The sequence below is a fragment of the Motacilla alba genome, chromosome 19, assembly GCF_015832195.1.
Source record: "Motacilla alba alba isolate MOTALB_02 chromosome 19, Motacilla_alba_V1.0_pri, whole genome shotgun sequence".
Lineage (NCBI taxonomy): Eukaryota > Metazoa > Chordata > Aves > Passeriformes > Motacillidae > Motacilla > Motacilla alba.
In genome coordinates, this window is record NC_052034.1 from 7641732 (window position 1) to 7669022 (window position 27291).

Genomic DNA, 27291 nt, shown 5'->3' on the forward strand with positions numbered 1-27291 from the left:
AAAGAGAAGGCCAAAGAGGAGCGGAGGGATCATTACAGTTCTAGATTTTGGCACCAAAATTTTATACCCAAAACATGCTCCAGCAGCTGCTCCAAGGGCATCACTGTGAGTGTCCCCAAGTTTTCAGGCAGCACCTTTGAGTGACTGCACCCTTTACGGGGCCCTGACCAATGCAATAGGCACAAACAATAAAAAATAAAAGCTGGCAGGATAGCAAATGCTCCATTTCAAAGGAATACTAGACGGGAACTGCTGTTCAGAGCAGCACTGGGCCTTGCCCTGGAGTCTAACTTGCTCATTAAGCCTCTACATTAACACAGCAATGAAAAGAATGGCCACTAGAAAAACAACAGTAATCTGCAATCTTGTTACATATCCTTTTCTATTTAAGAATTCCTATTTTTGAGGCTTTCTTAGGTACAAGAGAAAAATGCAGCATTAGTCAAAGGCAAAATAGAGAAATACACAAAATACAGTAATGAGGATTAGTACAAATAGCTTTGAGGATTTAAGGGGGAAATTTTTCTAGCAGCACAGAGTTAGTGAGCAAATTCTACTCATACAAAGAAAAAAATGTTGCCTCTAGCTGCCATCACACAGACCAAAATTGAATGCAGTTACAAATATCAAAAATCAGAAGGATTTACAAGAGCTAATCTCATCCAAAGAAAGCAACAGCTGCTGTTCTTTAACCACATATCACAGAAAACAAATGAGCAAAGTTTGTAAAGCTCCTTACAGAGGCATCATTGAGATTAAAAGTCTGAGACCTCAAGGATAAAAGCAACCTGGTGATACCCAACCTGGCCTCCAGAGACCCCTTGGGTCAACCAGAAGCAACCTGAAAAACATGGAGCAGGAGGATAAAAACTCTTAGTGGGTCATTTCTAGGGAGCTATTTACTGAATAATTCAAAGTGAGCAAAGAGAAGGAATCCCTGGAATTCCTGGGAGCAGGATGACCAGCCAGAGTTGTAGGCAGTCAAACAGAACATGTCACAAGCTCAAGGAGGTCTGTGTTTCCCACACAACACATTCCAGGCTTCTGGGACAGATGGACACTGGAACACAGGTTGCTCCCTGGAGAGTATCAGCACTTGTACCTGTTTCACAACAGATAATGTCACACATCCTGTAAGCTTACCTCCAGTTTGCACCAGTATGGCCAGTGAAGAGAATTATCCAAATAGAAAGAGCTTTCACTGCACACAGAAATTCTGTTCTTTACTGGAAGGTGAAAATGCACCAGGGAACCAGTGAGGCCATGTCAGAAGATTTATGCTCTTTCAATGACAGAACATCCTAACACCATCTTCAAGGCAGGCAGGCTTACATAGTCCTTGTAATTATGGGGAGGCTGTGTCTTACAGAACAAATTATGGCATGTGTCTACCAAATGTAGTGGAAAGTCACTTCAGTGCAATTAAAAAGAGAATGTGACCCTTGGAGTAGATGAAAGACTGTAATTCATTCTGAAAGGCCCAGGCAGGGTCACAAACCCCCAGGCACCAGCTCTCCTCTGAAATTACAAACACATTTATACTGCAAGTGGGTGTAAAGCAGAGAGCAGGGCTGTGTGAAGGTATCCTGGGATATCTCAGGACTAAGGGTTAACTCCAGAGGCACCAGTGCCAAGGGGCACCTGGGGAACTGCTCCTGTCAGCATCGGGCAGCAGCACTGCAAGCTAATGAGGAAAAGAACTGGAAGGAAATCACAGCTGTCCAGTGGAATGGCAGCTCTGGAGACCTGAGACTCATCCAGTGCACTGAGAACAGCCCCTGGGTGGGACCTACTCCTCAGCAAGCACTAAGCCTGAAAAGTGTTTTAAAAGAAAGGGGGGGAAAAAACCCAACCCAAACCACTGAGCATTCCCTTCTGTGTGACATAAATGAGGAAGCCAGAACACCCGACTGAGGATCCTGGCTGGTGCTAGCACTCTTTAGTAATTCTGTCACACTCAGAGCTCTCACACCTCCAGCCTGTGTATTAGATTCCAGTAAAGTGAAAATATGTTTTGAGTGTCACATAATTAAAACACTGCTATTGCTCCACTCAACATTATTCCTTTCCCTGATTGTTTTTTAAACCAATGATAATTTAGTACTAAGCACAAACAACTTTTCTCATTTGAAACCACAAAAATAAAATATTTACTTGTTGATTGAAATAAAATTTGGCTTAAGAACATCTCAATCTGAGAGTACATATGACACTGATAACTACAGGGTCATCAGTACCATGTTATGCTGTAGTTTAAGGTTATCATATTCACCCCAGAGTCAATGATTTCTCTGTTCCTAGAGCTGTTACTAACATACAGCCTTTTCTTTCACAGCAAACTGAACAGATCAACAGCAAAAGTTAAACCACAGGGAGAGGGACTGACATCACTGGACTCAGCCAAAAACAGCAGGGGCAGAAACAAAACTAAAATCAAGTGCTTCAATCCTGCTCCAAGGAAAAACCCAATAAGAAACAACAACAACTTCTCAATCCTCCTGCTGGTGCCATCCCACCTCAGCAAATTCAAACCAAACCAGGAGGGGCACCAAGTTTTCTTTAGAAGGTGGTGCAACCATCACACATCAGTCAGAGCATCCATAAGCACATGAAGAAGGATCCTGAATGCCATCAGAAGATTTCTTAACAGGCAAAGGTACCCAGAGAAAACAATCTAGCAACCAGCAGCACAAAGCTGCCTCAGCCCCTTGGAAAGCAACAGGCCCAGCAATGGCTTTTGAGCCACAATTCATCTGTCAGGACTGAGAAACACCAAACCACTGGCTGGAAGGGCATGGAATAGCTCCCTGTAAAATAGTTCCTGACAGGATTTGCAAAAAGGATTCTGAACACTCAAAGAGCAATCACTTTCATGACCTTCAGGAGCTTCACCAGGCAAAAAAAGGCCTTGCTTTATCACCTAATATAAGGAGAGTAAGAGTATGAGTGCTTTTCAAAAGTAAGGAGGGACCCAAAGTCAGTCAGATCTTCAGAGCCATCTCCTTGAGCTGGCAGAGAAACAGCTCTGCTGCTGCATTTCATTTTCCTTGTTTTATCTTCTCAAACACATGGACACAATGCAGCTGAATGTTAGAGGTGTGACATCCATGCACACAGGAGTGACCATTTATCACCCCACACCTGCTTTAGAGGGCTACTCAGAGATACCACAAGCCACTCTCTTGCCTATCTCAACATATCCCACTTTTTGGGAATGCAAACACTCAATGTTTTTAATGAAAATAGCCTAAAAAAGAAAATGAGACTGCTGAAGGGATTTTTGAAGTCATCTCCTGAAATGAGGATCTCCCCAGCCACTTCTGGGAACACATCCCTGGAGCATCACCAAACAGTGGCAGCAATACTAGAATACAGAAAGATCTTTTCAGAAATTAAGAATAGCCACAAAATTTACCTATGTTCAGTTCTGTAATGCAGAGGTTTCAGTGAGACTTTTGAAATACAAAACCACACACAGAGCACCTTAGGAGGAGCCAAGCCACCCCAGCTAGTTCAAATCTTTTGCATCAATACTTTCAACCCTTGTAATTTCTCACAGCTCATCATTTACCCTTAATATATGCATGATGTGTATTTTACACATGGCCAGCTGCATGTTTTACCATCAAATCACAGACCAGCAGCAATTTGAAGTTTGGAGAGTACTTCCACAAAATCCAGCACAGAGCTGGAGCTCAACCACTTGACAACCCAGTCGTCTCTCTCCCTCCTGCCCTCCCCAGCAGCACTGGTATTTCAGAATGTCTTACAAGCATTTGGCAATTCTGGAGGCTGACAGAACAATACCGTCCCCAGGAATATCACAGAAGAGTCTCTGCATTTTCTCAGTGCCAAATCAAGCCTGCTGTGTTCCTGACAGAGCGTTCCATGAGAGAGCCAAGCATGATCAACACTTCATAAATGGACAAAAATAGCAGAAGACTCACGAGTCCCAGCTACCAAACTCCAGTCCAGCTCAGGAAAGAGGACTGTCATGCCCCCATATGCACAGACTCTGAAATGAGAATGTGTGAGAATAGTTACAAGCATGACAGCCAGATTAGAGCCTTTTCTAGAGGGAGCTGTATGCTGCAGTGCATCCTGTGCACTAGAAGCCACCCAGCTGCCTAATCAAAACATTTTCTCCTTAATGCCAGTTTTTAAAAAGATGATAAAATAGTAAAAATAGTAAAAAAAAATAAAATAAATACAAGGGAAGTCTATACAAGCAGGCACAGCAGATACACTTACAGACTCCCACATATATCTATCAAGCATATAACTAAATGAGGCAGAAAGGCTCATTATCAGTCCACGTGGGAGCAGAGAACAATAAGAAGGGCAGTGCTGACCCTAAGGTTTTCTGTGCCTTTGTTAATTTCTCTCTTATCTACAACAATTACACAAATGCAAATGGCTGTGACTGCCTTCTGAAACAGGCAATGTGCTCCCTGCAGTAACCAAGATGTGCTGGTAATTCCCAGGTGTGCTCACCCACCTCAGCCAAAAGGAGCGTGAGAGGAGTTTGCATACAGCCCAACTTGATCCTGCACAGGGATATCTGTGCATATCAATATATATATATATATATATATATATGCATAACAAGACATCAGGCTGAACCATTAAATATGGTAAATATGGATTAAACCCCTAGCAAAGCCACTGTTCTCCCCTTGAAAGCAGGTACCTAGCACAAGCAGGTCACAAGTTGCTCTCCCCAGTCCCCAGCCAGGTGAGCTGGATGCAGGGGAACAGATCAAGATGTTTTCAATCACTGCAGTTGTTAAAAAAAAAAACACCAAAACAAATAAGCCTTTGCAATATTGCAGAGATTCTGTTTGCAATCCTGAAGAGATGAAGGCATGACCTAAATTCAGAGTTGTTTTTCCAAAGAAAAGCACTCTGTTAATATAAGGACATTTGTTTCTGATGCAAAAACACACACTTCTCAGTCCCAGGTGATTTAGGATACTGGCTGGAGGTGGCTTTGCAAACAAGTGAACAAAACCTGCCACCCAGGCACACTCCTGAGAGAAAAGACACAGAAATCAGCAGCCACCACTGCCGCCATCAGAGGAGCAGGAGCCTTAAGATGTGCTGCACTGTGACACACCAAACCCCAGCTCTGAGTTTTCACCCAGCAGTTCTGCTGGGTGATCCCAAAGCAGTTTGCAGGCTACAGCTGAGTAACCCTTCCAAATTCCCTGACAGCCAATTCCAGATTGCAGGAAAGAGGCTGCAGCTTCACCTGGCTTGCCTCAAGGACATGGCAGGACAGAAACTCTCATTAAATCAGACCCAGGACAGTATTAGAGCTTATCACATCTCCTTACACTTTGTAATGGAAGCAGTGGGGAGTTTAAATGCTCACCAAAGATATGAAGATGGATTTTCTTCATCTTTTTGCCTGTTGTTTTTGCAGCATGAACAAAGTTCATCCACATGAAACTTGTCACCAGTGTGGCAAGAGCATCTCATTCCCTTCATATACATATTTCCATATATATATGTATGTATATATAAAAAGAAACCATTTTACCTGGAAAATTACAGGTCTGTGCAACTCAAATACATTTTTAGCATTTTTAGAGGTGAAGAAGCATCAGGAGTTTTAGTAGTATCAACATTCTACTGCTCTTGGAAGTCCAGGAGACAGAAATATACAGCTGGTATCACACCAGAGAGGCCACTGGTATTTCAGAGCACTGATGTCTCCCTCGTGGCACACAGCCTGCCCTGGCAGCACATCTGATTCAGTGCCAGCACACAGCATAAAACAGCAGCTCTCAGTGTGTAATCCTCAGCATTAAGACTATTCTACACAACAGGGATATGGCAAAAAATAATTGCACTTCTAGAAATTCTCTCCTCCCAAACCCTCTGAGACTGCAACCTCATGAATCACATGCTGCATTTGTGACAAATGCTACCAGGAAAGCTGGGTAAAAGAACAGAGGCCAAGATTATGAGAAATTCTAAATGAGTTTTCTTTGAATTTCAATAAATAATTAAACTATGAAATAAATTCCTCAGCTATCTGTAATTTATTACATGTTTAAAATAAACAAATCAACCAACCCACTCCAAAAATCCAAAAGCTCCACCTTAGTGGTATTGGTTACAGGAGAACAACCTGCCATTTATTACCACAGAGCAGGAGATCCAGAGCACCACAGCAAAAGCCTCTTCTAATTACTCTTACATCTTTTTTAAAAAGAAAAGAGCATCCAAAGCCATGAAGCAAGTGCCAATCTACCCCCATGTCTGCTCACACAGTCAAACTATCTTAATTTTACCTTCCCATTGGACGTGGGATGGAGACAAAGGCTCCAGTGGAGCAGTCTTGAGTTTCAAGGCTTCTTATTTCTCAGTCACGTTTGATTCATGCCTTTGAGTATTTCAGAGCCCAGGAGCTACAGCTCTGTTTGCTATTGGTTTGGGAGCTGAGTCCAAGTTGGAAACTCAGCCTTGAAGGTTATTCAAAAGGACAAATTCTGAGAGGGATGGGACAATAAACCACCACATTGGATCTGATCCACACACAAGCTCCCACTCCCAGCAGGCTGGTCAGAGGCAATGGCTGTAGGTATCAGGTATGCCGTGTGTGCCACACAATCATGGAATGCTTTGGCCTGCATGGGACACCTTAAAGCCCATCCTGTTCCACCCCTGCCATGGCTTCCACTATCCCAGGTTTCTCCAAGCCCCATGCAGCCTGACCTTGAGCACTTCCAGAGAAGTAGTGCCAGCTGCTCTGGGCACCACGTGCCAGGGCCTCAGCACCCTCACAGGGAAGAATTCCTTCCCAATATCCCATCCATCCCTGCCCTCTGGCAGTGAAGCCATTCCCCCTTGTCCTGTCCCTCCATCCGTTGTCCCCAGTCCCTCCTCAGCTCTCCTGGAGCCACTTTAGACCCTGGAAGGGGCTCTGAGGTGTCCCTGGAGCCTTCTCTCCTCCAGGTGAACACCTCCACTCTTCTGGCCTGGCTCCAGAGCAGGGGGGCTCCAGCCCTTGGAGCACTTCCATGGCCTCCTTGGAGGAAGACAAAAAGAGGGACAGAAGAAGATTCCTTCCAAATTTAAGGACAAACAAAAAATTATGCATCAAGATCCTTAACATGTATCCTCACTGAACAAGCATCAAACACCAATTATTTACTCAAAACATACAAAACTCATTTGAATGCTTTAGATATAAGAAGTGAAAGCCAGAGGTGCTCAAGAAACATTTGCCAAATGACTTTTCCTCAATCCCCAGGATGTCACTGCAGTGTCTCTCACACAGCATGTGCACACAGATGTGATTCATACACATTTCAAATCCAACAGGGAGGGAGGATAAGACGAAGCCTTGGCTGGGGCTTAAGAAACCTATTTTTGGTAACAAAAGCTATTTTTTCCCATTTACCACCACTGAAACAAGGCACAGACAAATAGCAGAGCCAAGACTGACATTTAGTAGCTGTCTAAAAGGTTTCAGTGTGGAAAGTGCTCACACCTTCTGGGATAAGTGGATTGTTAGGAGAATGTGGCTGGCGTGTTCAGCTGTGCAGAACTGCCCATGCAAGGACACCTGAGCAACATCACAACTATTTTTTGGTTTAAAAATTAGACATAAAAATTTTTACCCCAAATTTACCCTATTATCCCTCTGATTTAGAGACCTGAAAAGAGCTTTCCCTGCACCCTGTTCCTGCCTGGCACAAAGACATTGTCAGTCACTAGACAAACTCCTGGTGCCTGAAAGCACAGTCACAGGGAGCTCACAGTGCCCACAAAGACCATGAAGACATCTCCTGTATGCTCACCTGGCTTTGGAGTTGAATTCAGTAACTCCTGCTACCACCCAGTGTCCTCAGACTAAGGAAATGGCTTTTTCAAGGCCAGCCCTGACAAGGTGCAATGTTGCTGTCCAAGGCCAGCAGACCATGAGCAGGACACAGATGACAGTTTCCAGGTCTGTCCTTCTGCCTCCAGAAACAGAGATCATAGAAGAATGCAGAAGTAAAAACTTATCAAAACCCCAGCCATCATCCACCATCCCCTGCTCCAACACCTTCACAGTGCTCCCAACATCAGGCTCTGGGCCAGAATGCAGGTTCCTCCCTTAGTCTGGCCTTGCCAGAAAAGAAAAAAAATTTAAAAAAAGAAAAAAGAAAGCTCAGGAATAAAATTCTCTGCGCTGAAAAGTGATGAAAACAAATGATGTTTTACAGCTTAAATTAAGTTCCTGCGACAAACGAATGAGAAAAATTTTGCAAGGCTGGTTCATTACAACATGCAAAGCATTTCAGTGACACCTAAATCACATTTTACAACCTTGGACAAGAAACGCAATTTCAGTGTACACCTGCCAAACATCCTAGGTCATCAAACTCTTGCAACCTTCAGTGGTTTGGAACAAGCTAGCCTGCACTGCAGCCCAGCTTCAGGCATCTTCACCTGCTCTTCCTTCCCAGGAAAAATGCAGATTTCCACAGATCTGGCAGGAACCTTTCAACCACTCACAACAGCTTACATATAATTAGTACATTGAAAATAATTGCCATACAAGACATGTTTAATTATTTGACCATCACCATTGTACAAATGACCTGTTTAGGCCTTCTTGAGCACAAAAATGATGAATGAACTCTGTGGGTTTAACTTTTATTCCCAAACCTCTTCCTCTCTCTGGCTGGTGTAAACATGCAGAACAGCAATTTGCAAACAAAAGGGGTTGTGTGTGTCCTCCTGGGACTGTTGGAACATACATCCATACAAGAATTCCCAGTGCAGGTCAACCTCCCAGTCACTATCTCAGCAATGGAAAAAATGGAAGAGCAATCACCTGCTCACGTAGCAGGTGAACTGGATCCCTCACCCCCATCCCAAGACCAAGACTCTGGGATGGCAAAAGTGTCTCCAAGTAGAGGAAAACCACAGGACGTTGAGCTAGATCAGACCTTGGTCCCTACTTTGGATACTCTACCTTTGGGTTTCAGGTTTTGCTACCTTTCCTCTGAAGAAGAACAAAGCTTCCTGGAAGCAGAGACAAAACTGGCTGCAAAGGAATCTCCACCTTCCTACCCCTCCTGCTAACTCCCCTCTCCCCTCTATTTTTATTATCCTTCATAAACCTCTTCACCTGTGGCTCAGATGTCCTGCTCTGGGCAGTAGCAAGGAGAAGTTGAGCAACCTGTTATGATCCCACTGCAGCTCCCAGGGCTCTGAAGAGCAGCAGTCGATTGATCAGATGAGATGCTCACTTCATTCTGCTGTGACTGAGCACTTGCCAGACAACAGAAAGTTTATCTCATAAGTTACACTGGCACATCCTCCTCCTCCTCCACAACCTGAAAATGGCTACAGCATGACAAGCACTTTAACCACTGCAGCTCAGTCTGGCTGGAAATGTGGATTGAGCTCCACCCCACACAAACCACCTTCAGATAATGCAGCTGCACCTGCACGACAGCCCAGGCCCTACAGGTAAAGGCACTCATTGATTTCACTGACACAGTCACAACAAATGGGTTTTAAATGTACTTGAGACAGCAGAAATCCCAGGACTAGCAGTCCTGGCAGATTATATATACAGCCTGCAGACCATACATCCAGCATTCACCCACACAGGTTTCTTCATGCCCTAAACCATCATTACTTTGTTTAACCAGGGACTCTGCAAATCACATTCTCTTCACTGCTGCCAAGGAATGGACTTTTTCCATGCTTGGTGCTCCTACAAACAGTGCTCTGGAGGATGTTCTTGCCAGAGGAAAAGCCTCAACTTGCACTTGACAAACCAGAGGGGCCATCTGGGAGAGTCTGCTCGTTGCAGCAGGACACCTCTGCCCAATACAAGAGTGCACAGGTACAGCTGCTTCCTTCAGCACTACTCTGTTGGCAGCTAGGAGAGGCAAAAAATAATTAAAAGAAAAATTAAAGCTTCCCCCTATGGTCACCACAGTCTAACAAGATGTAATGATACAAATAAGAAGGTTCTGTATTTTAAAGGGAGTAGAGAGGAATCCATACCCACAGAAAGATCTGACAGGGCAGTTTTTCAGAGGATACCTGCATGTTAAATACTGGCTGCACTGGCAGCTTTTCTGCCTCAGATGAAGGGTCTGCAGGACATTTGTGCACTCAAAACAACAAACATACAAAATAATACACAGGACCCCTGGCCAGGCCTGGCTGCTGGTATTAGATACCAACTCTGAATATTGCACTGGCAAACAACAAAATGGTGAGTGTTGGACTAAGCCCTTTTCTAACCCAGAGATGGGCAACTGAGAGGTGTTTTAAAAACTTTTATTTTATTTTCAGTCTCATGTGCAGGGTGAGACAATACAGATGTTATAATTCATGCCATCACAATCAGAAGCCAACTAATTATGATACACTATAGGTGTTTCTTGGCCTATCAGCTTTAGCCACACCAGGCTGTAAATGCTTTAAAGCCCATCATCCCAAATCACCCCTCATGAGCACTCAGGGCTGGGGAAAACCTTCTGCTCTTCCTTCACAGAAGCCAACAGGCAGACCCTTGGGACACAGCAATCCAGATATTGGACTGCTGCTTTGGTCAACACAGAGATTTATTTCTCCCTGGGGTAACCACTTACTATATCAGGAAGGCAATCCAGTCTTAATATTTTGCTCAAAAAAAAAAAAAAAAGTCAATCTATTATTACCCTAAATTCTTGAAAAATGAAAAGATGCCATAATTAAATGAGCCATGATAAAGATAAATCAGCAGCAGAACACAAATTAGCATCCAGGAGCTCTGATGGTTTTTTGCTCTTCCTGTAATGCACAGTCACAGGAATGAAACCCTGGAGGGGAATACTGGAACCACAGCACACACTGAGACCAGAGGAGAAAAGAACAGGAATGGACTCTGTGCAAAGCAACCAAGCCTCCCTTTCCCACATTGAAAATAATAATCAGAAAATATGCCCATTTTCTTCTTCTCTCCCCAGTTAAGGATACAGTCACAATTTAAAAAAATAATGTAAAACAATTTGGTTTCTTAATACGAACCTGTTTATTTTGAAGCATTTCTACATTGCTTTTACAAGTTTCTCACCCTAAACATCAAAACAAGAAATGTTCTTTTGTTAAGAAACCAAAGCAAAGACTCTTGCAGGACATCCCAGTATCTGAGGCTCAAAGAAACATGGCCAAGAAACCTCTCAGGAAATCATGTGGGACATTCTCTCTGGCTTTCCTATTAAAAAAAAAAAAAACCCAAACCAACCATCCCAAAAGCTTTAATTTTGTCAATTTCTATTTATTTCTTACTTATATATTGCAGTATTGAACACCAAGAGGCTCCACTGACACCTCCAGTTACTCACAGTGGTAAGACCAAGACCAAAACTGTCCCCAGCTGCCTCACCCTCACTGCTCCTCCCAACACTTTCCAATCCAGTTGTCTCCTCTGCACAGCAAAGCAAAGCAAAACCCTCAATTCAGAAGAGACTTGCAATAGGATTTTCTTGAGGCAATTCAGAAGGCAGCCACAGCATAATGCAGCCTATTTAAGGAGGCACTGCTGAAGTCTAATTTAATAATTTAGGAGATTTAAGAGCAGCACACAATTAAAAAAAGCCCATGTTGCCTAGGCACTGTGTGCTTTTAGCTGCTGCCCCTGATACACTAGACCAGGCTTGATGTTGCAAGAACAAAGGTTTTCATCTTTGGAGAACATTTATCAGCAGATAATGAGAAATTAGAATTCCAATTCACTCAAACATCAACCACCGAAGTTTAGCCTTCATACAGTATAAAAAAAAGGTACTCGCACGTCAGTAACATTGTTAGCTTGGAATATTGAAATGAAAAGCATTGCTAAGCAAAAAAAAAAAAAAAAAAAGGGAAGTTGTACTGGGTTGAACTTTGAAGATTCATTGTTTTGGATGCTCACCAGCAGATCTCGTTTCATTTTGCAGGATGACAATACAGAGGGCAGAGTCCCCTTGGGAAGAGGGACAGGGCTGCAAACCCTGTTCTGTGTGGAGGCTGCTGAGAAATCCTGCAGAGCCACCTGAACTCCTTTCTTGTGCTTCAGCTTTTGCAGAGTGGCATTTTAATAAGTGCCAAGGGAAAGCAGAAAGAGAAGCAGCCAAACCCCACAACTCCCACACCCCCATACTACAACAAAAACGGACCTGCCACTTGGTACACAAACACTCAGGGACATCCTTGTCAGTGAGCAGAGCCCAGACTGGCATTTCATTTCATGCTGCAGAAGCCCCAATCTTTTTTCACTTGCCAACAAAACACCCTTCCAACACACCTCACAGTACTCCCACACCAAGATCCCCTGTAAAGAGAACATAAATCATTCCCCAGAACTTCAACAGGGTTCCATCCTGAAATTTTTTTGTATTTTGCAACACTAATATATCTTGAGTCCATATGACTGAGAGTAGCTCATTTTCTCACACCACAGCCACTTCTTCCCCTCCTGTGTTTGTTATGCCATTATTAAACACATGGTAATGACCTTGTCTCTGAGCAAACTTTTCCCATTTGCTCCACACAAACACCTACTCCTCAAACTGTTGGAGGGGCTGTGTTTGGGAGGCTGAGCACAACACACTTGGGTGGCTCAATCTCTTTTTAAAAACTATCAACTTGCTTTTTAAAAACTATCAACTCCCCATGTGTCAGATGGCAAGTTTAATTTAGTAGGCTAGGAAATTACTCAGAGTTGGAAAATCACTGCAATATGGTTTAGATCTAACCCAGCAAGTCCATCCTACATGCAGGGCTGTTACTGCTCTGGAGCACTTCCCTCCTTGGACAGCTCTTACCAGCAGCTGTGTCTACAGCAAGAATTGGAGTTTATGTGACCTTTTAATTTTCTTATTTCTTCCCAGCAACAAACTAGAATGTTTTCTCCATTACTGAGGATTTGCTACATGATCATCAGCACAATCAGCTGAACAGCAGTTAGCAGAATAAATACACCCTAGATCTCCAGAATCACAAAAAACAGAAGATTTTCATGTTCTGCTTGTGCTACACTGAGCATGGTGGAATACAGAGATAGCAGGGCAGTATCTCTGTGCCAGTCAATTAATGCTGGTATCACTAAGGATTTGTTTGTGGGCAATGCAGGCACGTGTCTGACACTTCTGTAGACACTTCTGGCAAAAGACAGAGGCCCTTAGAAGGCACCAAGAAGTATAATAAAAAACCAAACAACTGTATGAAGGAAAAACAAACAAACACAAACAGCTCCCAACATGTATGATGCTCCCAAGGGACCCTGCAGTTTCAGTGACAGGGAATCCACATTAAACTGAAATAAACCACAACCACACCAAGTTCTCAATGCAAATACAAGTGAGAACTTATGCCATGGGATTTTGAGCACTCAGCTTTTAATGCAGTCAGGAGGACCTGAAAAATGTAAACACACCTTTTAAATTTTCAACCATCTCACACAAGTTGGAGAGAAACACAGCCTAGAAAGCAATTCCTCAGGGAGACATGTTTTGCTGTGGCATCAGACACCTTTCCAAAGAACAGAGACTATTTATAGATGCTGTCAAAGTTCCCCTGCTCATCAAAGGAAAATGGTTTTACTGTGCAATCCCACTGCAAGAAACACTCTCAAAAATGCAAGGCTGGGATGCAATCATCCACATGCACAACCATCCTCAAGGTCTGGGAACTGAAAATATCTACACAAAAATGTAGAGCACTCTGGCTCTGACCCAGCAAAGCATCTAAGCATTCAACTGCTTTCCCTTCAACTTCAGTGGACAGTTTACATATCTAGAGCTAGTTCATGTCACAGGGCTTTGCTGGTTTGTGATGAAATAGATGAAAAATGCCCAAGAGCCCACCCATAGTTCAGCATCACCTTGCAAAACACAGATTCTCCTCAACCATCCTCTTACACAAAATAAAAACAGCAACAGGACACTGACTGGAGCCAAAGCATGTCAGTTTGACATAGATTTTCCAGCTGCAAATGATTTCTTTTTATTGAGGAGAGGGCACGTACTGACCTAAGGAAGATGAAAAGGATGGGTTTGACAGGCAACAGCCCCTCCAGCACTGCATCCCTTGGATCTCACTGCCTGGGGACAATTCACCTCCTGAGGGTCTGACCATCAGTGACACCTCACAGAGGACACGGGCACAGGGTGTGTGACCATGCCAAGGGACAGAGGATGCTCTGAAGGAAGGGAGCCTTCACTCAGGCCCACTGCTCAGCTCTCACCAGCTGCCTGCCCAGTGCTCATCCCTCATGCACAGGAGGTAGAGCTGAACTGGTGCTGGTTCTTATCTGGGGAAGTTTATTTGGCTTCATTTTTAGTAACAGCTTATGCAAAATGTTCCATAACAAGCTCTTCCTCTACTACCTGCTGGCAGCTATCTGTGAGCACACAGGCAGGGCATGGTGCATTAACGTGGGGATCCATTCATCTCCCCCAGCATGAAGTGAAATACTCCCAAACACTCACACAGAGGGGTGCTGGCTTCTGAGGCTTTGCAGCACTTTCCCTGCTCCTGCTGTATTAAAGTTTAATTAATTTTTAACTTAGATATTTACGTAGAACATAAACTGTTCAGAAGGACAACTGTCAACCAGCCAAGACCTCTTTGGCAGGAACCTGGGATCATATTTTACTCTTCTGGTGACAGCAGCTCTAGCATAGACCTGCTTCAGTTCTGTAAAATTCTGTCTATACATGTTTGATCTCTTTGGGGAGACTGCCAAAGCACCATGATTAATTAGCAACTTACCTAAAATACACTCTCTATTAGATAGATCTTAAAGGGTTCCTTGTCACAGACAGCTTTATAAAAACACATTCTGAAATACTAATGAATCTGTATGACATAAGATGACATTTTGAACTCTGTCTCAGTGCCCATTCTCATTTCCACACTAAGTAAAATTACTTTTATTAGTTTCATGACAGCTCTGCACTTACATCAGCTCTGCAGAGTTCCAGCCAAATCACAGAAAATAAACTCACTTGATGGACAAATATAGTCTCATTATGCTTCCAGCTACTGCAACATCCTCAATCAATACAGCTTTGAATGTAAATAAGAAGGCAGGAATGTATTCAAATGGATGTGTGACCACAGTGCAAAAGTCATTGCAGAGGCTCTTAGCAATTGTGTTGATGTGTACACTCCCAGTGCTTTTCCCAAAAGAAAAAGAACAAGGGATGGATATTAATCCATTTCTGTAAACCCATGGAAAAAGTTTCATACTAGGAGAGGTTTTAAGTGCCTGCCACGAGCAAGATGGAGAGAGGATCTTACTCCTGGCAGCAGTAATTTTCATTTATTAGTGCTCATTTCCAAACTGGTTCCTATGCTGCTGGCCAAAGCTGGACCTCTCAGGGAAAAGCACAGCTGTTCCAGGCCAGGCTTCCAGAGAGGCTGTGCTCCAGCCTGTTTCCAGCTGGGAGCTGGCAGGTGCCCTTGCCTGCATGAGCCTGCATCAGCAGCACACCTGGGCACTGCAGTGCAAGGAGCCACACTTCTCCCTCTTTACCTGATCCTCACACTCACAGAGAGTTTTTAGGGTAGAAACATTAGCTCATGGACTCATCCAGTCCCCATGAATGGGAATGGGGGGATACTGCAGTGAGAACCTCACCACAATTACCACCAGTGCAGCACTGAGGGGTTTGTGCTGCAACAGCATCAGCCCAGGGACAGCCCAGGACTGCACAATTACAGAATCAGATGTTACTGTAGCTCTGCTCATCAGACCAATACAGCTAAAAATAAACCAGGAAGACATTCCTCACCTAAGGCTCAGGAGGATTCTGGTATGTAGCTGAGTCATGCAATAATCATTAAATTAAACATATCTTGATTCCTGGTTTATGCTCCATCAGCACAAACTAAAAAAACAGGCTTTTGTGCATATTGAAAGAGCAACACTACACCCACTGAAACAGGCACAAGGAAGCAATGTGAAGGTCAAGTCTCCTGGAAAGCAACTGCAGCAGTAAGAATGAATTGTCCTAAGAGAGGAGGAAGTGAGGACTAGCTCACACACGTTTTTCTCCTAACAGAATGTGAGAGAATATGTTTAGTGCTTGTGGAAGACATCAGGCTGACAGGAACATCCCTCATCCTTGAAACAGCACAAGCCTCCCCCATGCTGTCAGCACCACACACGTTCTGGTGGCTAATTGCACTGCCAGTGAGATCATCTGTGCCAGACACTTAGCACAACTCACTAGCACCAGGACAACTCAAAGGGACAATGCAAGCTCCCCTTGTGATGGGCTGTCATTCTCCCATACCAGTTATCCCTGGGTCTCTTTCCCCAGCTGCCACTTGTACCTGAGCACTCAGAGCACCAGGGTGTGCCTGGTCACTGCCCTCCAGGAATGGCAGCTGCACTTCACTCTGGTGTAGCACCTTAGGGAAAGCTCTCAGAGCTGCCTGGATGTACAAAAACATTGTGATGTGTTGTGTTCTCATTGTAAAAACGTTGCTATCTTATTGCAAGAGTCCCATACCTTCTCAGAGATTTCTCATGGGTAGTTCTCAACACTGCTCCTTCTTCTTCAAAGCCCAGACAGCAACTGACTCTAGGTCCCAGTTCTCCCTGTCTTATAGGACTGTTCTTCCTTATTGGTTACAGCTGGGAGTCAAACCTGTTTCTGATCTTGGATAATTGGCCTGGCTGCAACTCTTTGGGGGTAAAGCTGCTTTTTACACATTTCTTATACTCTATTCCCACCACAGTGATGTGGGCACTGGCCCCATTCTCCTGCCATTGAAGACATTTCTGCAAGGACAAGGTCACAGTGTGACTGATTCTCAGCACCTCAGTCTGCAGAACTGCATTCAACAACTTAGATTAGACTGCACTACAAAGTCATTCTTTACCTCTTTCTTCCTTTTTTTACTTTAACTTGTAGCACTTCTCCCACTCTAAAGGTGCTCTTGAAAAGCTTCACAGTTGCTGCTTGCAATCAAGTGATTGTGTATAGTTTCTAGTCACTTCTTTCTACAAGAGACAGCACTGCAGGGACACATGGCAGGGATGAGGCAGGCCATATTCTGAGAAGACAGTACAGCCTTAAGTTATATGTTAGTTTAATATACATATGGGATGGCAAGGATCAACAAAAGTTTGTGAAAGGCATCCCAACTGCTACTGTAGAAAAAAAACTAAATTAAAAAGCCCACAAACGAAACAAAACAAACAAAAAAACCCCACCCAAACCATCACAAACCCCACCAGATTTCTCAGTTCAATAAATGAGTGACAACCAAACACTATTTTTTTTTTAAGCCTGAAGCATTTTAACTTTCACACAGGCATGTTTGGGACTTAAAACTTCCCACTTGAAGAAAGGCAGAGTTTGAAAACAGGCCAGCCAATATCACTGAGCACTCAGAGCACCAGCTGCCACAGGCACAATGAATTTGAACTAGCAGAGCAGAGTCACAGGCTCCTGCAGCCAGGGTGGTCTCACAATGGGTGAGAATTCCAGCTGAGAAGCATGAGCTGCCTGGAGCAAGGTGGTTTTGCAAATCCACTGTCACACACACCTTGTATCTTTCTGATGTAGAGGTTTAAACAGGGGCTGAATGAATTCAGGGTGGGACACAACCCCCCTTCTCTGGTTAAAACATCCCTTGCCTTTGTTTCCCCACTCAGAAATAACACCAATCCCTCCATCTCTTTCCTTTTCCAGGGAAACTGCTGCATTTCTGTCCCCTGCAGGCATCTGTGCCCCAGTAGTAACATCAGAGGAGCAGAACTTGGCCAGAGGTATGAGCTTCAGTCCCAGTAAGACCACTGCAAATTCACCTTTCCAGTTTAAAACTTGTTACACAGGTTGAGCTTACTGCTGAGAAAACTTACCAACCCAATCACTTTAAGTGAGCCACACTTAAAACTGCTTTGAGAGCTCTCACCCCCCCGCTAAAGTGCCGTTTTATCTCACAAATTACTTCAACATGGAGCTGAACAACCTCACTGCTCCTTTAGGCATGTAGGAACAGTGTCAGAGGGAGAGGGCTGACAATGTCAGTCACACGAGCTAAAGTTTTAAAGCTTCCTTTTCTTTTGCTAAACTCTGCATCAAGATGCAACCTTGGAATATCTCCAAAACACTCTACAGCAAACACCCAGGCCAAAGGAAAGAAGCTCCCAATCCAATAGCTACAAACACCTCTGCTTGTAAAGACACAGCACTGCTGCTGAGGGTTTGCTGCTCTCCAGGTTTTAGAGGTGACCGACTGAGGCACACAGGATGCACAGAAAGGCTGCAGCAGTGCAAGACCCACTGCAAGCCTGGGGCATCAGCTACAGCCAAAAGTCCACATACAATCTCTTCTTTACAATATTCTTGTACTGACTTCACAGAAACTATAATTTCACGTTAATGAGCACTGCCTCTGATGAAATAAATCACAGCTTTCAGCCAGACACTCCTGCCCCTGAACAGATTGTCCCTCTGCTGTAAGTGAATTGACTGAAGTTAACTTTAACATGGCAAAAGGAGGGGAAAAACTATGAGGGCAAGGGCAAGGTAAGTTTTCAGCCAAATCACCCTCATGTCCCATTTTGTGATGTAAATGCAGGAACACCTGGGCAGCAGGCAGGCAGGGAGGTCCCCAGGACTAATGGCTGTGGCTGGAGAGGCCACACTGCTCCTCTCCAAGCCAGTGCCAGCTGAGCAGCATCTGAATGGCTCCTGCATTTCCCACAGGCTCTTCTCTGCTACCTCTGCCCAGAAACTGAGTTTGACAGTCCTGCAGCAGGCACAGGAACAACAGTGCACACACAGTCCAGGTCTGCTGTTCCTTAACCAGACCCCAGGCCTTGCTGTGCACAACGTTCTGCAAACCACCTCAGCCAGGCTGGCCCAGAGGAATCACTTAATGATCAAGTTTAACCTTACTCTAGAGGCCCCAGCAAGAGCAGATCTTCTCAAAGTAAGAGCTGGCCATGTAGGCCAGTGGCCACAAGATCTATACTTAGAGGGTCTAAAAAGAGGGACCAGTCTGGCTGAGGGGAGATGTGGAACAGACTCCCTGCCTCCATGCTGCTCTCACAAACTTCCAGGTATATAGGGTAAGGAGGAAGGAGCAGTCCCCTCACATCCTCTTCACAAATCACTTTTCATTTTGTTCACAACTACCTTAAAGCTCATCCTGAAGGTGCATCTCCTTGTCCCCCAGGCTGGCTGGGACAGTGGCCAGCAGCCCTGCTGGCCCAGAACCCCAGGGTTTGTTATCAGGCCAACACAAGACACCTGCCCAGAGCTGAGCCTCCACCCTCCTGTGCAGAGCATGGCTCTTCCCACCTGGTGTGACCCTGGACACCCTGCTAAAGCCATCTGCAGAGCCAGGAAGTCAGAATCCCAGTGGGATTAGCTGTCCATACAGATGCAGCAGCCATACCCAGAACAATCACCACTAACAAGAGGAGTGTTAAAACAGGAATTAAACCTCCAGTCCCTGGACTAAGCCTGTTTAATGATTAGAAGCCAATATTCAGGGCTAAAAGTGGAAGACCACCCCACCTGCCCCTCAGTCATCAGGGCTGGCCAAATTCAGAGTATCCTGAGAGCTTTAGTGTTTTCAGGACCCCTGAGTTAGTACAGCCCTTTTGGAAGCTGAGTCCCTCCACCTCATATTCCCAGGGGTTGCTAGGGAGAAGTTACCCCCCTTCTTTACCCACATCACTTTGCCATATATACCCACCTAGCCTGACTTCTACCCTACCCATTAGGATACCCCAAAACACATTTGCACTGAGAATCAGTGGGAAAATTTAACTGAGATGTGACAAACTGGACATTTGATGCTGGGAATCCAGAATTCCTGAAAAGGAAGCACTGTGTAAAAAATGTAAAGCTGCAACTCCAAGCTGCACAGGCTTTCCAGAGCTCACTCTCCATGTGCCTTTGTTTGAACAGCAGTATATCCATGTTCTGTGCCCACACACTCCACATGTCCTCCCCTACTCCTCCCACCCACAGGCAAACAGGCTCTGCAAACAAAGCTTGAACAGCTTGGTGGAAGCCCTGGAAAGAAGGAGAATGCTATTCCCTGTGGAGAAGCAAAGATAATGGAAGCTCCACATAATGGAGCTGTCTGCTTGGGATGCTGTTCTGGTCTCTTGAGGATGGGATCAAGTACGTGCCCTACAATTAATTTGTTGTTTGTGTAACACATCCTTATTAGCATCCACTGAAATTATTAATAGCTCAATTCACTCTTTCTTTTTTTTTTTTGGGTGTTCTTTAAATCAAAGCCATTCCTGTTGGGTGAAAGAGTCTGAACTGCAATTTACACTGACAATGTAAAGCAGCCCTACTGTAAACACATACCTACCCCTTCACATTCCCTCCAATGATCAGAAACAATAAAACAGCTATTTTTGACACAGGGAGATCAATCTAGGATGCACTTCAGCAGGGGACAGACAGGCTACAGCTGGGGGGTGGGAAAGTTTGAGACAGTGCTACTGGCCTAGAGGGGTTTTGGTTATTAGCTATGTGGAAGCCCCCCCAGTGCAGTGAAAATCCAGACAGGCCTCATTCCCTGCTCCAGCAACACTGAGCTGTGCACTCACCCTGCAATGTTTTATTGATAAGGCTCCACTAATTTTGTGTTAGTCAGGCACAGGCAACCAACCATCACAAATCAGATCTGTGGTACAGGTGGTTTTAAACTAAATACAGCAGCACACAGACTTTGAAATGCAGGACAGCCAGCAAGGCACAGAACAGGCTCAAGAACCTGACCTGGAGGTAGCATGAGGAGGCAGGGACTAAGGCATACTCCATTAATACCAAGGAACATCTTACCAAGAAGGAGGTCATGAAGGAATAAGCAACTGGAGTCAACCCCTACTACAATCAGGCCTCAACCCTGAGAGCTGCAGGCAGTTTTTAAAGGAGATGCTACCAAAGAACCCCCATGACTGTGGATACACTGTGTGGCACTTCCACAACTTCACACCCCTGGAGCAGCAAGGCAGTATTTGCAAAAGCTCTGCCCCCCTGAAAGCCACTTCCAAAATTGGGCAGCCCTAAAAGTCTATTATAAACGTATTAAAAATCATCTGAGCTGCCATGTTTAAGTTACTTCTCTGACTGACTGTTATACAGCTTTGTTTGTTTACTTTCATTCTTACCTGCTGATGTTGCCTGGCTGCTGCTGTGATAAACTCAACCAGAGTATCTACTAATGGCTTACACATGATCTGTAACAAAGAAAGACACAGTCTCTCATTAGTGGTTGGCTGACAGGTTTGTTTTTCAAGCAAAACAGTCTATACTTTACACAGCCTCCTGAGTAAGAAGAAAATGACACAAAAAGGAGAAATGCCCAGAAACCAGCAACAGTTTATTTGAAAATTAACAGCTTTTTTCGCACCAGCTCTGAGTGAAATTTTGATCACAACAAAAAGCAGCAGCAAAACTCTTCACCTCTTTTCACCTGGAAAAATCAGGCAAGTATTTTTCACCCCCTGTGCTCTGCCAAGTGAAAACTGAAGTCTGCATTTGGCTGACACTTTCCATAGTGTCTATTCACATTGTGCACAGCCCCAGTCCCAGACAAAGAGGAACATGTTGAGCTGTAGCCAGGTGTGGGTTGGTCTCCTCCCAGGAAACAAATGACAGGACAAAAGGAAAGGACCTAAAGTTGCACATGGGGAGGTTTATATTAGGTATAAGGAACAATCTCTTCACTGAAAGGGTTGTCAGGCACTGGCACAGGCTTCTCAGGGCAATGGTTGAGTCACCATCCCTGGAGGTATTCAGAAAGACATGTGGATGTGGTGATTTTAAAAGATAACTCTACAAGGAACAGTTATATGGAATCCAGAGGCTTTAGAAAACTGCAGATGGGATCTTAAGTTTGCTGTCCGTGTGGGCAACACACAGCCCTGCTTCCCCTCCATTTCTCAAACTTAGGTACAAGGCATCGTGGGCCAGTGCCCTAAGAAAGCAGGCAAGCACAGGAACTCTCTCCTGGATGGAGTCCTCAATCTGAAAGCATCCTTCCCCTGTTACACAAGCCTACATCTCCTCCCTCCCTCACATCACACATCAATTCTAAAAGGTTTGGAGAAAGGGCTTTTGGCAGCTGTCTCTAGCTTGCTCTGACCTAAAAACCCCTGAAGAACTGTATGACATTCAGGCCCATGGCCTGTTTCTCAAAAACCGGCTGTCCTCATAGAAGAGACCAGCCCCAGGCTTGGATCAAGCTTGCAGGAAATACCTCAAACATTTCAGACACTTGCACTGTCTGAATATCAGGCTTGAAGATTAGACTCCAATTAGACTTCACACTCCTCAGCCTTCCTGGAAGAAAACTGAGAAACTGAGCATGCAGTGGGAGCAGAGCTGGACAGGAGCTACACTGGTTGTTCAAGCAAGGTGACCTGTTTTGCCTTTGTGCAAACCTTGCTCATCCATGTTGTCTTGAATACTGGTAAAAAAGTAAAGCTTCTTAGGCTGTGTTTTAAAGAGCAGCCTGCTGTTCACCTGCTTTCTGCATGCAGTATCCCAGTCCAAACCATAAATAAGATCCTGGCCTCCTGCAGTGTTGCTATAAAAACTGAGTCAGAGTTTAAGAGTCTGAACAGGTGAGAACCCAAGGGAACCTCACAGCAATTTCAAAAGTCTGCAATAAAGCAGAGAAGTGTCTCTCCCTACTTTGCCCAGAATTATAGTCATACTTTGGAGCCAGCAGCAGACAACACAGGCAGCAGCACTTACTGGGAAGCGTTTGAAGAGGTCATGGAACATGGAGCATGTGAGGGGACTGTTCCGTTTGCTGAGGAACTGGGTCAGTGCCTGCTGATAGACAGCAACCACCTTCTTCACATCCAAACAGCCTGGGTTCAAAAGCTGCAGGGAGCAACACAGAACAAAAGCATTTCCAGTGAAATACAAGAATGAATCACTAACAACGAATAAATTAACTTTCATCAGTCCTAAGAGGTTTTCCCAACAACTAGTTATGCTTGAGACACGACACAGAACCATGAATAAACAGCCAAGTGGGCCCCAAATATGCTCTCTCAGGCACTGACAGCCATATGACCTTGTCACTGAAGGGCAGCACAGCTTCCTAGTAGGACTACACACACTCCATGTAGTGTGGGGGCTGTGCTCTAGGTTTGTGGTTGGCATGTCTAGTACACGAGGCTCACAGGGCACTGCAAGCCCGTCCTGCAGTAGCTGGGCTGTGCACATGGTGTTTGTTCTCAGCTGAAGAGCTACTTGCACCTGTAGATTTTAGTGTATGTACATATCTGTATCTACATACACTTAGCACCTATGTCCAGGACTCCTAGGTACTCAGCATGCAAGCCCTAGCACTGATCAAGGATCCAGCAATCCAAAACTGTGTCCGTGCTCCAATATCCCCCTCTGGTGGGAAGCCAGAATCCCAGACACACAGCAACCTGCTCAGGCTACACGGATCTAAACAAACAGGAGTCATGGTAGAGCCAAGTGTGGAGCACTGCATCCCAACATTCCTGACTGTTCTCATACTGCCAGGGAAGTACTGCTTTTTGGGAAGAGTGAAAAATTAGGAGGAAAAAGCTGTAATCTTCACAGCAGTGAACCTTTGCCCAAGGAATTTTTCCACAGCCCCATGGAAATCTAAAGCCAAGTTAACGTGGTGTCCTGTTCTCAGGTCAAACTCCCAGTGCTACTGCAGCTGAACACGGGCTAAAGTGGAACAATGAAGATAGGTCTTGAAACATGACCTCAGTTTTTCTAGTTGAGTGTCTCTACTCAGCACTTATTTGATACACACATCTGCAGGGGAAAGATTTCTCCTTCCATGCATATATTTACTGAAAAAAATTTCTTCTATAGTTTTTCTGTAAGTTTGGCTACTGCATCCTAGTGTCTGCTCTAGTTCCACTTTCCTGCTTATTAAAAAGCTCCAAATTGTGCTCACAAAGCACAGCTTTGTGAAACACACCATACCTCTGTCTCTGGTTTCCCACTGCAAAACCTCCCTGGCCTCAACAGAATGTCAGTCAGCATCAGCAGCATGACAGGAACTGAGCTATCATTTCCCTCAAACTGGCAGCTCATGTCAGCTGCTGGCTCTGTCCCTGCCTGGCCAGGACCAGAGCTCTGCTCCATTGGAATAAGAGGCTTCCCTGTGAAACTGCACAAGGATGCTGTGAAGCATGCCTCACTCTAGCCTCAAAGTCAAGTATGTTGTTTATATTCCCCTCGGATCTCCCATTTTGTTTTTCTTTCACAAAAGGCCCAGCACTGCACAGGAGCTACTTGGATTAACACCCTCCACCTCTCCCTAAGCCCTAGAAACACTGGCTGTCTTTTCAGCCTCCAGTAATACCTCAATGTGTGTAATTTCCATGAGGGAGCTCTGTTTATTTTTCTACCCCACAAGATGTCAGCAAGATGAAGGCACTAATTCCTGTGCTCAATATGAGGGGCTCAGAGGCAAGGCCAGGCTCAGCTGCTGAGACTGAGACACTGCTTGCTAAGTTTCTAGTGGAGGTGACTGAAGTGGGCTGCCCAATACAAAGGGTGACCTACTCTGAGACCTGTGAAATGCAGCAGAGACAGTAAGTGAAAGGGGATCAGACTAAGGGTCTCCTAGTAATGGATACCTGCAGCACAATCAGATGAAGTCTCCCTCTAAACAACTACCACCAAAATCAGGGCTGCTCCACACACTGTTCACCCTTCACCTCAGCCCAAACCTCAGGGGAATAGGAGTTTACTCTCATCCACCATTGTTCTGTGTCTTCCTGCTCCTCAGCACCCTCAGGAAAAAACTCAAGAGTCACTGCCCAGAGTTTAATGGAAAAACCAGCAAATCAGGGAGGAGAAAGCACAAATACACGAGGCTTCTTTGGACATCAACCTGGATCCACTGAATCAGCAGTCCCTGTGCCTATGGGCAAGCAGGCAGGAAAGGGTGAAAGCCAGCAGGGTGAGGGTCAGAAAGGTATGGGGAGCTTTTCAGTGTCATGGAAATCAGGCAGACAGGTACCTGCAAGCAACAGGCCCAGTGACAATGAACAAGGAAGGCTCACTCAGCAGAACCAGGTACTGCAGCTTTACTGGCAAAAACACATCCTCAGGAGCAGCCTCATGTCTTACCTGACATGCCTGCTTTGCTCTGCTGTCACTCTGTTTCTCAGGCTCAGGGGGAGGAGCAGTTGATGATGCGTTTCCTTTCAACACTTTGAGCAGGTACAAGGAGGCACTGTAAAACAAAAGGGGAGAAGACAGCGGTTACCACAGCGCCAGAGTGAAGCTACCTAAGGGCAGAGGCCAAGTGGCACAGGCAGCTTACTCTGTAGCAAAGATGGTTACAGAATTTGAGAGGGTCCCTTCTCTCAATCTAACCCACTCTGGCCAGACCTAAAGACAAAGAAATCTCAGGAAGCTGAATCATTTCATTATGTGTCATCACAGTCAGATATCTCCACTGTCAGCCTTGTTTCCTCAAGCTCATGCTTTTGACTGGCACTGCTGGAGGAGTTCTGCACCTTGCCCAGGATTTCTGAGCCTGCACAGCTCAGCCAGTGCTGCAGCATGGCCTCAGCCTCAGCTGCCATGTGTTGAAGAACTCAGGCTGGAGAACTCTCCATTGGGAGAGCATGCAGACCTCTGTGCTTGTGGAAGATGCAGTATTTACTGGGCACTGCTCCGAGGACTGCCACTGCTGGGAAGCTGCCAGGGGCCATGCAGCATACACAGCCAGCCCCATGTTGCCAGAGGTACCACAGTTCCTGCACAGCCACGGGGGAGATGTGCTGCAGAACCAATAATGACTGATGGCACTGGGCTGGCCATGCAACATGGTACCCACTGCACACACAGCTGAGCTGAAAAATCCCAGACTGAGTATGAAAGCCCTCATGAAACTGGCTGCATGTCACAAGAGAACCTGCTGGTAAATGGCACTCCTGTTTACATCACAGAACAGCAGGATCACTCCTCTTTCTAACAAATATCTATCTGGCTTATCCTAATTTTTCTGTACTCTACAGCAAAGGAGAACTGATATGTACAGTCAGGACTGGATGGCTATTGCCCTCACTGTGCTATCATGGAGACAGTGAACACTGCATTTAAAGAACAATCACCACAGATTAATTAGGAAATGTACTCATCCCCCACTGAAGCACACACACTGCATTACTCCCAGAGGAAGCCTCGAGAAAGCACTTCCCACCAGCAGCAGCAGCACCAGGCCATTTCTGTATCACAGAAGCTATAAAAGACAATCACCAAAAAACAGACATATTTGAAAATGCTTCAGACTGCCAGGACTGACTAGTCCTTATGTAAGACACAGATGCTGGTACCAAACCTTCTGCAAGGCTCTTGCTTCCCAGACCTCTAAACACACAACATCACACCTGCTCAGATCTCACAGCATCAGTAGAGAAGCTCCTTGTGAACGCTCACCTGAAGTAGTAGAGAGCCACAGCAGAGTCAGTGTGCTTGCAGGCTTTCTTGACCAGTCTCTGCAGTAAATCATGCACATCCTCCTGCAGGGAGGCCACTCTCTTGCAGTACTGCTTGTTGCGGCACAGCGAGTTCCTGCACAGCATTGAGACAAATGCAAAGCCATTACCTGCAGCCAGAGCTCTGGGGAGCAGATGGCCAGGAACACATCACTCTGTCAGGGTGAGTGAGAGCAAAACCAGAACACAGTGAGTGGTAACAAACAATGCTAGCTGTGGGCAGCACATGGCTGTGGCAAGAAGAGTGAGGACTCTGAACACTCTTCACCTTCAAGCACAAATTTAGACATCAGAGATGACTTTCCTTCAGAGCTCCCACAAATGGGACTGACTACCTCAAACCTTGTTACTTCACAACTGCTTCTCAACTGGGGAGAGAGCAGCACTGAAAATGCTTTAGAGTGCTGAGGATGTCAAGAAGCAGTACACAGAGGACACATGTGACACAGCATGCATTTATCTGTCTAGCTGGTATCATCCCTCACTTCTGGCCCTGAACAGAGAGTTTGCACTCTGCCTGTCTCAGAAATAACTTGTTGAGAGTTTGTTCCAGCCACAGCAGCAGATCTGTAAGCCTTGGGAGTTGTTGCATGGTCTGACTCAGAGCTCAGAGGCCCACGGAGGTATTCAGTGACATGACTCCATACCTGCAGTACCTGTGTTTGTTCTTGATGCTTCCACCTGCAAACAGGTTTGACTCTTCAAGTCCTTTAGCCCAGAAAATCCAGATCCTAATTCCTTTCCTGCAGGTTATCACTAAGCACTGTGTATGTGTGTGGTGCTGGTAATCTAAC

At 45.1% G+C, this 27291-nt stretch overlaps 1 protein-coding gene across 1 annotated transcript in view; it reads right to left on the reverse strand.

Moving 5' to 3' along the window:
- Positions 1 to 27291, reverse strand: part of MYBBP1A (MYB binding protein 1a) — a 56051-nt gene that overhangs the window by 14503 nt on the left and 14257 nt on the right. The window contains exons 20-23 of the mRNA XM_038158225.1: positions 26439 to 26573; positions 25122 to 25227; positions 22740 to 22871; positions 21149 to 21217 (exon numbers count right to left, since the gene is read on the reverse strand). Coding sequence (XP_038014153.1) covers positions 21149 to 21217; positions 22740 to 22871; positions 25122 to 25227; positions 26439 to 26573 — 442 coding nt within the window. The remainder of the gene's footprint in view (positions 1 to 21148; positions 21218 to 22739; positions 22872 to 25121; positions 25228 to 26438; positions 26574 to 27291) is intronic.